At 38.4% G+C, this 14,560-nt stretch overlaps 1 protein-coding gene across 15 annotated transcripts in view; it reads left to right on the top strand.

The window, feature by feature from the left end:
• The window catches only part of LOC127071000 (uncharacterized), a 102,219-nt gene that overhangs the window by 51,616 nt on the left and 36,043 nt on the right, over window positions 1–14,560 (top strand). For 12 of the 15 annotated variants that reach the window (XM_051009712.1, XM_051009708.1, XM_051009690.1 and 9 more), the window contains one exon: window positions 296–527. The exons of 2 other annotated variants lie outside the window; for them this stretch is intronic. In XM_051009712.1, coding sequence (XP_050865669.1) covers window positions 464–527 — 64 coding nt within the window. In that variant the 5' untranslated portion in view covers window positions 296–463. Of the gene's footprint in view, window positions 1–295; window positions 528–13,106; window positions 13,127–14,560 lie in introns of those variants that run through there. One more of the 15 variants, XM_051009796.1, reaches the window with a different exon arrangement.

The raw sequence follows: 14,560 nt of genomic DNA, 5'->3' as shown, positions 1-14,560 counted from the left end.
GAAAATCATATATAGATATTTAGATGTAAGATACAAGAGCGATAATGTTATGAAACGATTTCTACAATGCTTTGAGAGAGATTATTACCGTTAACCAATTCAGAGTTCCTTTTTTTGATTGGAGTCTTCGAAAATATTTTCCTTCCTCGTTCACATTGGCAGTGACCAAACCGAGAAGAACTTCGAGGTATGCGTTTGTGTACTCAAGGTTTTCTCTCTCTCTCTCTAGCTCTCACTCTCTCTCTCTTTCTTTCTTTCTCTGTTTCTCTTTATCTCCTTGTATTGTTGTGGTTAGAGGGGACCTTGGTTAAGGAAAGGTCGGCTGCTTACGAGGAGGAAGAACCTTCCATTCTGCGGATGACTCACGACGAGAACGGAACGAAATCGATCGACTCCGGCCACGAGTTTCCACCACCTCTTTTTACTTCTCGTTTCTCCCATCGTTTTCTCTTAAGAGCTTTCAATGATTTCGCATTTTCATCGAACAAGAGGAAATGGGATAAGAAAGAAGAAAAATCTTGCGTCAGGTAAATAACATCGTAGTTTTCTTGGAAAATGCATTGCGTAATATATTTATACGTATGTATTTACTTGCTGTCTCTTTCTCTCTCTCTCTCTTTTTATTCAAAGCGTATCCAAGCGTTAAAAATGAGTTGTAGTTTTTGAAATCGAGTTAATAAATCTGTTAGTCAAAAGGTAGTACCTATGTACGAAAATACAACTCTCGTCTCGCACGAGAGAGAAGAAAACACATACACAGGCGTATATCGGTTTAACGTGTAGGTAACTCTTGTGTAAAGGTCGTACGACGGGCAACGCGTTAAATGGACGCATATCGCCCTCGTTGTCTGATGTTACTACAGCTTCTGCTTTTCGTTGTGGAAAAGGGTGCCGAGAGAGATATCGAAGCGAGACTCGGATGTTACGCGTGCTTTGGGAGAGCAGATTTTGTGCGAGTTCTACGATGAAAGTGTGCGAGAGAATATATGTATGTATATATGTTTATATATATATCTGTGTAGATGAATGTATGTGTGAGAGAGTGAGAAGAGAAGGGAAGGAGGAAGGTACGAAAATTGCGAAATCCCCCAGACGCTCAATTAGCGGGTAACGGTATCCATGGGGTGAGCCTTACCCCACCTCTTCTTTCACTCTCTCTCTTCCTCTCTCTCTTTCTGTCTATCTCTATTTCTATCTCTCTCTCTACCTGTCTCCCTTTTTCTTTATTTTTGATCTTTTTCTACTTGTCTCTTTTTATTTCTACCTATCCATCTATCTATTATGTCTTTTTTCTTTTTTTATCTCTCTCTCTCTCTCTCTTTTTCTCTCTGTTTCTTTCACTCTTTATTTACTATCCTCCTCTATCTTTACGCTTTAGTCTTTTTATCAGTATTTCTCTTTCATTCTTTTTTTCTACCTCCTTCTACATAACTAAATCACATGTTTGAGAAGAGATCGGAAAGGTTGAACCGATAGTAACGGTGGCGAACAAGAACGTAAGAATATAAACTGAACGGAAATGATAGGAAGATGGGTGCTGCTATCCTTAAGATTAAGAGAGAGAGAGAGAGAGAGAGAGACAGGAAGAGAGAAAAAGAGAGAGAAAGAGAGAACGTGTGTTTCCTTTCGAAGCACCTCCCACGAGAACGGGACTCCTAAGCGCGTCGAGATAGACGCGCCCCTTCCTCGTTTCTAGCGCTCCCTCGAGGCGTTTTCCGGGATGGAAAAATAAAGGAGTTTTGATGTGTAGCAGCTATATGCTTCTAGTAGGGAAGAAGAAAGATAGAAAGAGAGATGGATAAAAAGAAAGAAAGAGAGAGAGAGAGGAAGGGAAAACAGAATTGGCACGTCATCGACGATATCGTGTCCTCTGAGAATCGTCGCTCGAATTTTATGAAAATTTTTTCCTTTTTCTGTTTTCTAGATCCACGTGTTATTTCTTTCCTTTTTTTTTTTTTTTTTCTTTCGTTTGCTTTACGTAGTCGAGATATCGTCGAGAGAGATGACAGATAGGTATTAGTGAGTCACGATGAAGATCAATTTAATCAGTCGTTAGAATGAAATAGAACTTTGTTTAGTCTCTTAAACGTATGAATTATTTATTTATTTATTTCTTTCTTTCTTCCGTTTTCTTATGTAAAACATTGAGTTTCACTTTTGTTTTAATTTAATGCACGAACACTGAAACATCAGTGCTTTTATAAAATGTGGTATTTGTAGAGTGATTTACGATTGGGAAAGATCGAAAAAAAATATTCGCGTTAAGTGTTAGATATCGAGGTTGAAGAGTAAGAGGAGAAAGAAGGCGTTTGGAAGAATGATGTCTTCTCGGGGATGTAAATTTTCTCGTTCGATTCATCGTGGTACGAGTTAGGACGAGTGAATTTCATGAGATGTCGGCGTCAGATAAAATCCTGTAACGCTGCGAAACCTCGATTACGATGCGATCGAGACAAAGTTATCGTCGTTGCTCATCGCGGGAATAAAGTATGATTAGAGAAATGTATGCGCATTAAATAGCGTGCTAGTGTATGTATATGCGTGTTTCTTCTTTCTTCGCGCGTGTTATTCTGTATGTATATCTTTTTTTTTTCCTTTTTTTTGTTTCCCTTTGTTACAAAATATTATAAATATTACTTTCTCTTTACACATATACATATATCGCGATCGTTATATGTATAACATTACAATTTTTGATACGATTTATCTTCGCCATTTGTAAGTTTCGTGTCGTGTTCGATGAAGTGACTAAAGGACAGAAAAAAAGGAAACAGTTGGAGGTAAGAGAAACCATAAGGAAAATAAAAGAAAGATCGGTAAACGTCCAACGACACTGTCCGTCTGTCTCTCTGTGTGTTGCAAGCGTAGATAGAGAAGCCTGCTGATTCTACGAGCGTTTATCATCGAGAGACAGCGAGAGAACGTCGCTCGTACCGATAAGCCTGATAAGGGTATAGCCGTTTTCTGATAGTCGTCTCGTTCTCGCGCTTATGGAGTCAGAAACTCGCGTGTCTTACCATTATTCTCTTTATTTTGACGATCGCGAGCTATCGTATCATAAAAAAAAAGAAGAAGAAAAGGGTAGAAAAAAAGAAAAAGAGAAAAGGAAAGAGATCCATCCGTAGTAACGTTTAAAAATATCAAATTTTATATCTATGTATCTCTATACATCTCAATATATAAACAGATTTGTCCATCGATTTATACGTAATCGATTGGAAAAGAATGAAAAAAGAAAAAGATCGGCTTTGAAAGTGAATTATGGTTAGTCCCGTCTCGATTTCCTTTAATTTCACATGACCATTATTCACTTCCGCTGACGAATGTGCAGAGTTCGCGTAATTACGATTGGAATGGCCGTTATTAATACGATTGGAAGAGAAAGAGAGAAACAACGTTTACAAGTAGCCGGTTCTCTCGCGGTTGACGTTTAATCGGCTTTACCGAGTCGAATGTAAATTCGTATCGACTTCCGTGAGACTTTGTACGTACTCTAGGTAAATACGTGTACTCGTACATATGTAAGTACTTACGTGGTACGTTGGTTACCGAAAATTACGCCATCTAACAACGGGGACGCTCATTTTCGTAACTGTGCGTAATTAATTCGACTTCGTCATTAGTTCAATCCCGCCGACTCTTATAACTTCTCTCTCCTCTCTCTTTCCTCTCTCCTTCTTCGTCCCTCAGCCGGTTCGCCATCGATGATGCATTGCGAACGAGATTATTTCGCCGGGTGGTCTTTTCCTCGAGAATATGGGAGAACGCCATCAAATTAATTAGTCGGAGTCGCGGCTCCTGTAATTGGCAAGACGTTGCAACGAATATAATGTATTATATCCGAGCTACGGAACTTTATCGAATCGTTCTTTCGAGCTTAAACTTTCGAGCGAATTTTGGTTCGAATCGTTTTTATATTTATCCAGCGAGATTTTTTTTCTTTTTTTTCCATCATTTCTCTATGTCACTTATTAATACTGCTTTTTCACAAAATCCAAACCAATTTAAATTTTGCGACATGACAACCAACCCATTCCGACTCTTTCCCCTTCCCCTCTGCCCCAAACGTAAAGTAAATGACGGAATTTGCAGTATTTTATATCGAAATAAGTAACGTATACGATATTTCGATATTCTTTGACTAAAAATTCTCAGATTATTCGATAAGGCTGATACTATATTATCAAATAGTATACAATCTATACCGTAGCATCATGCGATCAAATTTCGATATTATTTATTACCGAATCCAATATTTCTACACACGTGCTATTCTTTTTTTTATATTACTCGTCTCGCTTACATCGTAGATATCCCTGAACAATTTCAGGCGAAAAATATTTAGTGCAAACGTTCGAAAACGATGTCTCTGGAGGTCTCAGAGTAAGCCGAAGCACCCCGGCGTTGCGGGTGTAACGATCGTTCGAATTAAGGGGAATAGCAGATGGGTACACACAGGGCCGTCCCTCTATGAAATAGAAATTCTAGCAGCGGGGCAAACATCGATCCAACCAGCAGCAGCACTAGCAGTAGCAGCAGTAGTAGTAGCAGCAGCAGCAGCAGCAGCAGCAGCAGCAGCAGCAGCAGCAGCAGTAGCAGCAGCAGCAGCAGTAGCAGTAGCGAGCTCTGTTTTCTCTCTTTCTCTCTTTCTCTCTCACTCTCACAAACTCTTTGTCCTGTTGCCAGGAGCTCGAACGGAGCTCGAGCGTGCCCCGGCATCCAAAGCCCCCAATTTCGAAAGATTCTCTACGGCCCTGAAGGAGAGCCATCGTGTCCTCGGGCTCCGTCATTGCCTACTACACCCCCTACGATGGATCGCATTAATAGAAGGCTCGAATCGATCACCGAACGGTGCGATTTTTCGCCCCCGAACGAGACTTTCCTTTTTTCTCCCTTTTCTTTTCATCTTTGAATTTTTTCGTCTGTACGAACAAACGTCATCTTCCTTCGGGATTTTATCCGGAAATTGGAATTTCATCGATAGCTTATCGAATGAAACGATGTGTGTCGATGATTACACTCTAAGCTTTTCCGCTTGGATTTATTGGCTCGTTCACAAAATTCCTTGTAATTTTTAATCAAAGTTTCCGAGAGAACGTTTCTCGATATAATATTGTGTAACGCGATAACTTTAATCCGTCTATTCAAATATTTATTGCTCGTATTATATAAATTTAATTCATTTCTGTGGTTCTGTTATATATTCGCGAGATTCTTTTTTCCTTCGTTTTTTTTTTTTTAAATTGATAAAATAAAAAGTGGAATTATTCCTTTGATAAGAATCAATAAAAAGAAGAACGAATTTATTGGAAGAGAAGAAATCAAACAAAATAATAGGATTTTTTCCTATTGAAAGTGCTACCGCATAGTATATGTAAATAATTAAGTACATACTTATTTCCTCTTATCGTTCGGATAAGCGGAACATCGGTGAATAGACGTTCGTTTTTTCGCTTGGTTTGAAAAATCTTTTCGATTCAACGTAACCTAATTATTTTCCGGGACAAAAAGCGTCCCGTTTAAACTCGTTTTCGGCGGAATATTAGCAAAATATGCCCGGGCACGAAATGCTGCAACAGAAATCGGGTTGACGTTGTCGTTCGAACCGTTGGCAATTTCGATTAAAATCGCCCATATTCTATGTCGTGTGTGTAAGTAAGTATGTATGTATGTATGAACGTTTGTATGCGTGTATATGTGGGCACGTTCTATAGAGCCCTCGCGTTCGATTCCGTAACGAAAGAGCGAAGAAGTAGGAAATGGGGGAAGTTACACGATCGAATAACAAGCGACTCCCGATCGCCAATTATATTTCAAAAGCTGCACCGCCACTGCCATCGTGTCACGATAATATCGTTCGACCGTAGAACTGTTTAACGCTCGCGTTGTTTGTAACTTCCTCGATAATGAAAGCGAATTTTGTGGACTAGTAGTAGTAGCAATACCACCAATAGCATAGGTTGATTTTTTTGCGAAGCTTACTTTTCTAACGTAGAAACGTCGTTAAAAGTTCATCGCACTTAATTTTTTATTTATTTTATTTTATTTTATCTTTTATTATACGAAAGCAACGAATTTGCTCTTCCTATGCGTGTTTGAATGCTTCTTTGAATATAGATTCGCAGTTCGTTCCGTCTTTTTTTTCTTTTTCACATCCACTATCAACGTACACATTTGTCTAATTCACATAATCGCGATCATACAATTCGTTTTAAAGATATTTTCTAATATTCGATGTTTTTAAGAATTAATGTTCCTTCTTTTATTGACCATTGAAAGTATCGCGCGAAACTAATCGTCGAATTAACTATCGAGTAGACCGATCGAAATTAAGGGATAAGAGTGACAAGGAATAAGACTACCGGGTAGATCGAGAATGAATTCTTAAAGGGAAACTCGACGAGTACCTTCCACGTTATTATCGGATTACCCGTCGAATTATTATCTCGGCTCTGCCTTATCTCGATTCTTCGACCTTTACTTTTACGAACAAGGGAAAATAATTGATAGTAGAATTGGAGTGAGGTGAAGGGAGAGATAGGGAGAAACGCAGTTCTCGATTTATTCGAATAGTTCCGATCCGGTTTTCCGAGAATTCGTCGTTGGGGCGCGTAACACGAGTCGCTTTGACGGGATTGCTGCTCACTGTTCTCGCCCTCCCCATCCCCTTCCCTCTTTACATATACATATGTATATCTATGTATACGTCTGTACAATAGTTATATTAATAACATATACGTTTTAATTTATTATATCTATAATGATAAACTTAATCAAAAATGGATTGAGAACGTACATACACGCTCAGGCATTATAATAATTTATTAGTTTACTATTACAATGAAAAATGTATGGAAGTACGTGATCTTAGTTCGAGCAAAGAAATAGGTCCCACAGCATCAGTTTCGTGCTACGTTGTAGAATCTCATTTTTTTTGTCTCTCTCTCTCTCTCTCTCTCTCTCTCTCTGTCTCTCTCTCTCTCTCTCTCTCTCTCTCTCTCTCTTTGTCCGACGTTAAACGCGCACGTGCTCGAACTACCGACATGTCGCGCGACGCCGATAGAAATTCATACCGCGTGCGATAAAAAGCTTCGAAGACGCGCTCGCGGACAAAGAGAGAAAGAGAGAATGAGAGTATGTGTATGAGAAAGAGAGAGAGAGAGAGAGAGAGAGAGAGAGAGAGAGAGGGAGAGAGAGAGAGAGAGAGAGAAGAGGAAGAGTGAGTGAACCGAACCCACCCGGAAAAAAGCTCTTCTTCGTCTCTTTCTTCGCCTTTCTCTACTATTTACTTTTTTCTTTTTACTTTTTCCTCTTTTTTTTTTTGTTTTTCTCGTGCACCCAGGCACAACAGACACAATCGAGACGATTATCACGATTCTCATCGGAATCTGAATAAATATTGATTGGTCAGTGTCATAATATCATTGAAATAACAAGTTTTGAATTCGTACATCCTGTTTTATTAGTTTAATGTTTTAAATGTTATCACGTTAATATCATATATAGAATGATATATTACTGATCGCATTCTTTTCAATTGGAATTGATAAGAATTTTAAAGTATTTCACATTTATCTTTCGATATCACCATAGCTATGTACGTAAGTACATATATCTGTTATTTCTGTTATATCTGTTGTGTTATTTAAAATAAAAAATACGGAGCTACATACTTGGTAGGTTAATGTTAACAATCAACAAAAAAAAAAAAGAAAAAGAAAAAAGAAATATATAAAAAAATATACAAACATAACATCTGAAAAAAATAAATATCGTTTTCTCTCGTAAGATATTTCGTATATCGTAAGAAAACTAAGTCGATCTGAACTCTTTGTCCCTTTCTTCTTCGAATTAAGAAGCTACACGATTCTCTTTCTCTCTCTCTTTCTTCTACGTATCTCGGGTCGCGCGTGTACGCACGCACACTCGCACGTACGCGTGTCAGAGGTCGCACACGCTCGGTGTGTCGCGGCAAATGGGTCGATATACGGAGCCGGCCCACAGGGTAGCTCGGGGTTTGCGTGTGGCCCCTAGGAGTGGGGATAGCCAAACTGGCTGTCATTTCCACCCAGTTCTACCCGGTTCGAGTGAGTAAGAGAGAGAAAGAGAGATAGAGGGAGAGATAGAGAGAGAGAGAGAGAGAGAAAGAGAGAGCAGAGTGAGCACGAGTATGTGAGGGTGCCACCCCTCTTTTCTGTCTCTCTCTCTCTCTCTCTCTCTTTCTCTCTTTCCCACCACTCGAATGATCCACCCCTCTGAAAACTCAAGCTCTCCCTTCTCTGAAAACCCCCGTAACACACACATACACGCACACGCGCGCGCGCACACACACACACACATACACTCTTATTATACCAACCGAGCTCTACCACCGTCACCATCACTACCACCTTCCATGGCTACGGGCAGGCGCGCGATATTATGTTCCTGAAATATTACCGCGAAACGAACAGTCCGATGCACGCTTTGAACGCGTTGCATGGCTTCGGTGAACCTCTCCGCATGCATTTACGAGTACACTTAAGTACGTACGTATGTATGTACCCATGCATATACATATACATATGTATTTATCCCATGTTGGCATTATCAATGGTCGAACGCAATATTTTTAATTTCTTTGTAATTCAACTCGTTAGGAAACCCAGTAACTGACGCTCGTTTTTCCGTTTTTCCTCGGCTTCGGCCATTGCTTTTGATGAAATCGATAGTAATTGGATAATTTGTAAAATGTCTATGCACAACTGTCATATATATATATATTTTTTTTCTAATAGTTTATAGAAAAATTGATAATTTTAATCATCGTAGTATTTTTTGATTCAGATTTATATTTATTTTTAGAGCGAATGAACATAGTCACGTTGTAGATAGATTTTCTTCCCTCTCTCTCTCTCTCTCTCTCTTTTTCTCGTCAATTTCACGTCGATTCCTGACCAATGTCAAATAGATAGACGATATCGTGAGACATCGATGATCGTTCAAACTCTATGACTCGATCGAACATCAGCAACGATACCTTTTGTGTGGAACTTTTCTGTCGTGAAAATGTTCGCGATGAAAGGAACTCTAGATTAATTCTCGTAGACGAAGCTTTTAGCTCGCTTATATCTAGGGAAATGAAATCGCTTTTCGTTGAAACTCACCGAACGATTTCGTTCTCATCTTTAGAAGAGAGAGGTGTACCAACTCCCTGAATCACATTATTCATTCATAGAGCCGGTATTAGTGACATTAATCCGTGCCTCTCTACTACCACCATCAGCAACTTCGACTAACCGTTTCGCGTTTAGAACCGTACGAGCCTGATAATAATTTTATCGTCGAAACTGGGTTACGTTCGTTATTTTAGGAGGCGCGAACGATCTTTCGGTGTTCTTAAATATATTCGCTTTCGGTCGTATAAATCTTTGGTGGTCGTTCTTTAGAGGATTTAAATCCTACAGGAGGTAAATCCTGACTCTGTACTCAAAATTTAACCCATCTTTCAGATTTCATATTTACGAAGGATATTAGAAACGAATTTGTAATTTCAAAGAGGAGCAGAAGCAAATTCATTGAACGAAACTGTCGAACGGATTATTGATATACAGATAAGTCAAAAGTTCTTAAATGGATCGAAAAAGTTTCAAAATAATTTCAATAATAAATTACTTTCTTGCGAAACGTTAAAAATTTTTAATTAGGCTCGTAATTTTATAAGTCAGTATTGTAGTCTGTACAATCTGCAAAACATAATATAAGCCTGAAAACTCCTGGGGTAAGTACTGAAAAGTATTACAAAGTAATAGATTTTTAAAATCATTTAAGAACTTTTGTGCCACCCTATATATGCAATTGTTATTCAGAATTGTCGAGAATTATACGAATGATCAATCATATAAGCCATTTTTAACGAGTCCTTTGTAGTCCAAAAGATGATTTGTCTAAAAAGCAGTGATAAAGCTCGAAAACGATTTATTCTTCTTTCTTTTTATTTTGTTTTGTTTCATTTTCTTTTCTTTTCTTTTCTTTTATTTTATCTCTTTCTTTCTTTCTTTTTCTTTCTTTGTTTTTCCTTTTTTTTTTTGAGATTTCGAATGCCACGACGAGACACGGTTTATGTTCGCTCATTCGCGATTAATTACACGCGAAAATGGTCGAGCCGTTCTACCGTCGGAGTCTTTGAAACGATCAACGAAATCCGGTTCACCGTTGTATCATGAAAGTTCAAAGGGTGTCGGCGCTGTATTCGGGTTTTGTGGGAGGAGAGGAGATGTCTGGGAAAAGAGGTTAAACGTTGTATGTATCGTCGAAGTATATAAAAGTGGAAAAGTTTCGTGTAAAAACGTCGACTCTCTTTTACTCTCGCTACGATCGAGACTTTGATTTACATTTTTTGTTCGTTCATGTTCGTTGATGAACGAAATATGTTATATCTATATATGTAAATTATAAATTATTATTTGGATATATTATACATCTTTTTCTCATTATATAACAATATGATATCGATGTAATAAATAAATAATGGCTTTTTAAAAGCAGCGGCGAGAGTTAAAGAATTTCGAATAACACTTGATAGCTCATTTCAAATGCGAAATGCGGTGGTTTGAAAAGACCTCTTCAGATTCTCTGTTCGACGAGTTGGGGGATATTGAATCATCGATTCCCGCACGCGTTAAGCGCCCTTTATGTATGTTACTGGTAATGAACAATTTACTTATGATTAGGTATACTGGTATAGGAAATTAAATATACTTCATTCGAGTAAAAAAATCGTGAGAAGTAGATAGTTAGATGAATGAGTATATTTGATAATCCTTACAGATACGATTACTTCTTACTTGTTTCTTCTATAATATTATAATACACGTTATCATTATTATCATCGTCCTTTAAATAAATTATCGAATCGACGGCACGGTATAAATTATAGCTGATAAAATAATGATTTAGTTAATGTATGTTGAAGAGGCTTTAATTTATTAACAATTAAACTCGAATCTCGCGAGTTGAGGTGAACATTAAATAGAGAGAGAGAGAGAGAGAGAGAGAGAGAGAGAGAGAGAGAGAGAGAGAGAGAGAGAGAGAGAGAGAGAGAGAGAGAGATAGAGAGAGAAAGATAAAGAGGAAAGATCGGACGTGATGGAGTTAAGAGAGGAGAGGAATATCACGATGTTTCGTGGGTGGCTAGTGTTTATATTGGAAAACGCGTACTCTCTCGCGGCGCCGCCGGCGACGACGACGCCAGGAAGGCGGAGAAGAGCGAGAGAACTCAAAGAGTGGGAGGGAAGTGAGGAGGAGCAGAGCAAAGAAGGAAGGCGCGTGTCGGAACCGTCCACCGTAGTCTCGACCACCTCTTCTTCCTCTTCTCCTTCTTCTTACTACTTTCCTTTTTTTGTTTTCTTTTTTGTTTTCTTTTTTCTTTTTACGCGTCCGACACGAACTACGTACGCATGACTACATTCGCACGTACACATACATATAGGAGAATATCTCGGTGTGTGATCCAAAGAAGAAGATGAAGAAGAAGAAGAGGAGGAAGAGAAGGAGGAGAAAGAGGAGTCTGGTGGTCCTTGCGAGAAGTAGGAGAAGTCCGTTCAAGAAACTACTGTTGGTAGTGGTGGTAGTAATAGTAGTAGTAATGTGGTAGTGTAGTAGGTAGGTAGTGATGCTGCTGATTCTGCCGCTGTTCTTCAGGAGGAGGAAAAGGCTACTGTCTAAGCGAGGCCATTGTTGTGTCGAGAACTTAATATGCATTTCTCTTTCACGGAGAATCTACCGTACCTTGCGAAATTTCTTTCTTATTGTTAGATCCCGCTTCTTCTCCTTCGTCTTAGTCTTATTTTCTTTTTTCTTTTTCTCTCTTCTCGTCTCTTCGATCATTGGAAAATGTAAGAAGAAAAGGACTATCCGATCTAAGGTCTACCATATTTGTGATTAACAGTAGATAGACCGTCGATGTAATCCTTGATCAAATGCCTAACAAATTATTCGAAGGAAGATAGAAAACAAAACGAATTTTTTTCTCCATAACTAACTGAACCCTGAAACTTTATTTACATCTTCTCAAAGATTTATTCGAGCTTGCAAGCTCCTATAATACCCATGTAATAATACAAGGACATTAATACTCACGTGGATAGTACAGATAAACGTTTTAAGAGTATCACCCATTCTACTATTTCTCTCTCTTTCTCTCTCTTTCTGACTCTTCCCACCTATCGTAATCTCGAAGCTCGCCAAAAACGAGATACATTTCGTGCAGCTGGGAAAAGTATCTTTGGGATTAACGTTACATACATATACGTATACATATGTATACACATAGGTACGTACAGGACATACATAGGATCTTGTATAATTTCGCTTAAAACGCTACCGTGCGTCCTAGAGAGGCATACGGAAAAGAAGAAAAGGAAGAAGAGAGAGAGAGAGAGAGAGAGAGAGGAAAGAGTGAGAAAGGGACAGAGAAAAAGAGAGAAGAACGCAAAAAGCCACGAATTCGCCGCAGATAACCGAGATTCTCTCCCACTTATTCGGCTTTGCTCTATCTTCTCTACTCCCCTTTACCTTCACCCCCTTACCACCCCACTGTCCCTCTCTTTACGCTTTCCCCTATCTTCTACGCGTCGGTCTTCCTTTTCTCTCTCTCTCTCTCTTCCTTTCTCTCTTTCTATCTTTCTCTTTCTCTCTCTTTCTCTCTCATTCTCTTTCTCTTTCCCGTATTCCGGCCGCACCCTTATGTACTTGAATTTACTACGCCATTCACGTTTGCGTCTACATAAATTGTTGCGTCCGACGTACACGTGCGCGCGCGTGCGTACGCTCTGCTACGCCAAAGAGGAGATACGTTCACGTATACACGCACACATATATATACATATATATGCAAATATATACATGTATATACATATATGTTTCTATACATGCGTACGTAAGCGTCGCGGCCAGTCAGACCGCAAAGAAAACACACGCCGCACCGGCAGAGAACGGAGAACGAGCGCGTAATACACGCGTGAGCGCGCGACCGAGAATGTCGCGAGCTACACCTACGACTTTTACATCCTACGAGAGAAGAGTCGAGTCGAGTTTTGAATTGAGTCGAGTCGTGTCGAGTTTTCCAACACACTTTCGAGTTTTGGTACGTTTTTATTTGATTTTTCTAAATGAAAGCTTGACGAATTTTAAATTTATTATTTTGAAATGTTACTTTGACAAATAATTTCTTTCAATTATTTTATTATTCAAATACCACCATACGTCTATTACATAACATCAGATGTATTCGAAATTTCTAAGCATCGCGGTAATAGTAAAAGTAATAATATTAATAATAATATATAATTATTATGACAATAAACCGGATGATATTTTGTTATTAGCATAGTTGGGATTCTGGTTAATTTCGGAATATATAACGGAAAAGAGAGCACGGTTCGGACGAGGTCCTAATTTTTAATTTCCATTGCTTTTGCCGGTGGCAGGGTAGCCGTACTTGGACAAGGGACAGAGAGGGAGAGAAAGAGAGAGAGGGGTAAAGGGATAGTAGGAACAGGTTTTCAGGTCGGTAGGATGCGAAGGGGCCCTACGAAGCGTGACTACTTGACGATGTGGCCTGGCCTCTTTTTAAGCCTGGAAAATGGTGAACAGGTGTCCCTAAAAACTCGACGCCTCCAACTTTTCTTACCTCTCTCTCTCGTTATCTCTCTCTCTCTCTCTCTCTCTCTCTCTTTCTTCCTGTTTCTTATATCTCTTTTCGTTCTTTGCCGTGAGAAGAATTACAAACGATCGGTCGAAATCAAGATCAATGAGAAAAAAAAGTACGTAATAAATAATGTAAATTAAATACTCTTAAACAGTACGATTGAACGTATCGTTCTAAATGAGAACTGTTTTTTTTCTTTCTTTTTTGATATATAAATCAATTTCGTCGAATAAATAAAGTTCTTAGCGAGTATATTTGATTTAATTCTACGTAAATATAATAATACCGCTATCTAAAATCGAATCCTCACTAAGCTGGCACTTTTTCGAAGGAAAGTACTCTAGGTCGCGTATAAATATTTCAATATCTCCGAAAATAGAGCGGGCAACGTGGATACGCGAAGCTTCTATCCCAAATACGTTTGGAAAAAATTCGACGTAGGGAGAATGATACGATGGGTCGCGATCTAAAATTTGAAGGGAATTTTATTTTTCGATATTTTTCATGAGAAAAGTATAGATTAGTATAGGCTGATTTAACGCAAAGTCTAGTACGTTTGACATTACATTGTATTTAATATATTCTAATAATCATCCTAAGAAAAATTTCAAATGAAAGACTTTCTTTTCTATAATTACTATATTATATAGTTATTTTGAATAATAATAATTATTGTCTATCATTCTGTATAATATTGTATGTATATATATATATATATATACACGTATGTGTATCCTATACACGAGTACAATGTATATTTTACATAACTTAAAGGTAGTACATACGTCTATATAATCATATGCACCTACATTATATTTTGTACAGAGAATTAAGCGAAAAGCCGTGAAAAAAAGAGAACTCCGTTCGAGA

This window comes from Vespula vulgaris, chromosome 1 (assembly GCF_905475345.1).
Source record: "Vespula vulgaris chromosome 1, iyVesVulg1.1, whole genome shotgun sequence".
In the NCBI taxonomy this organism is placed as follows: Eukaryota; Metazoa; Arthropoda; class Insecta; order Hymenoptera; family Vespidae; genus Vespula; species Vespula vulgaris.
This window is presented reverse-complemented; position numbering and strand designations above follow the sequence as displayed.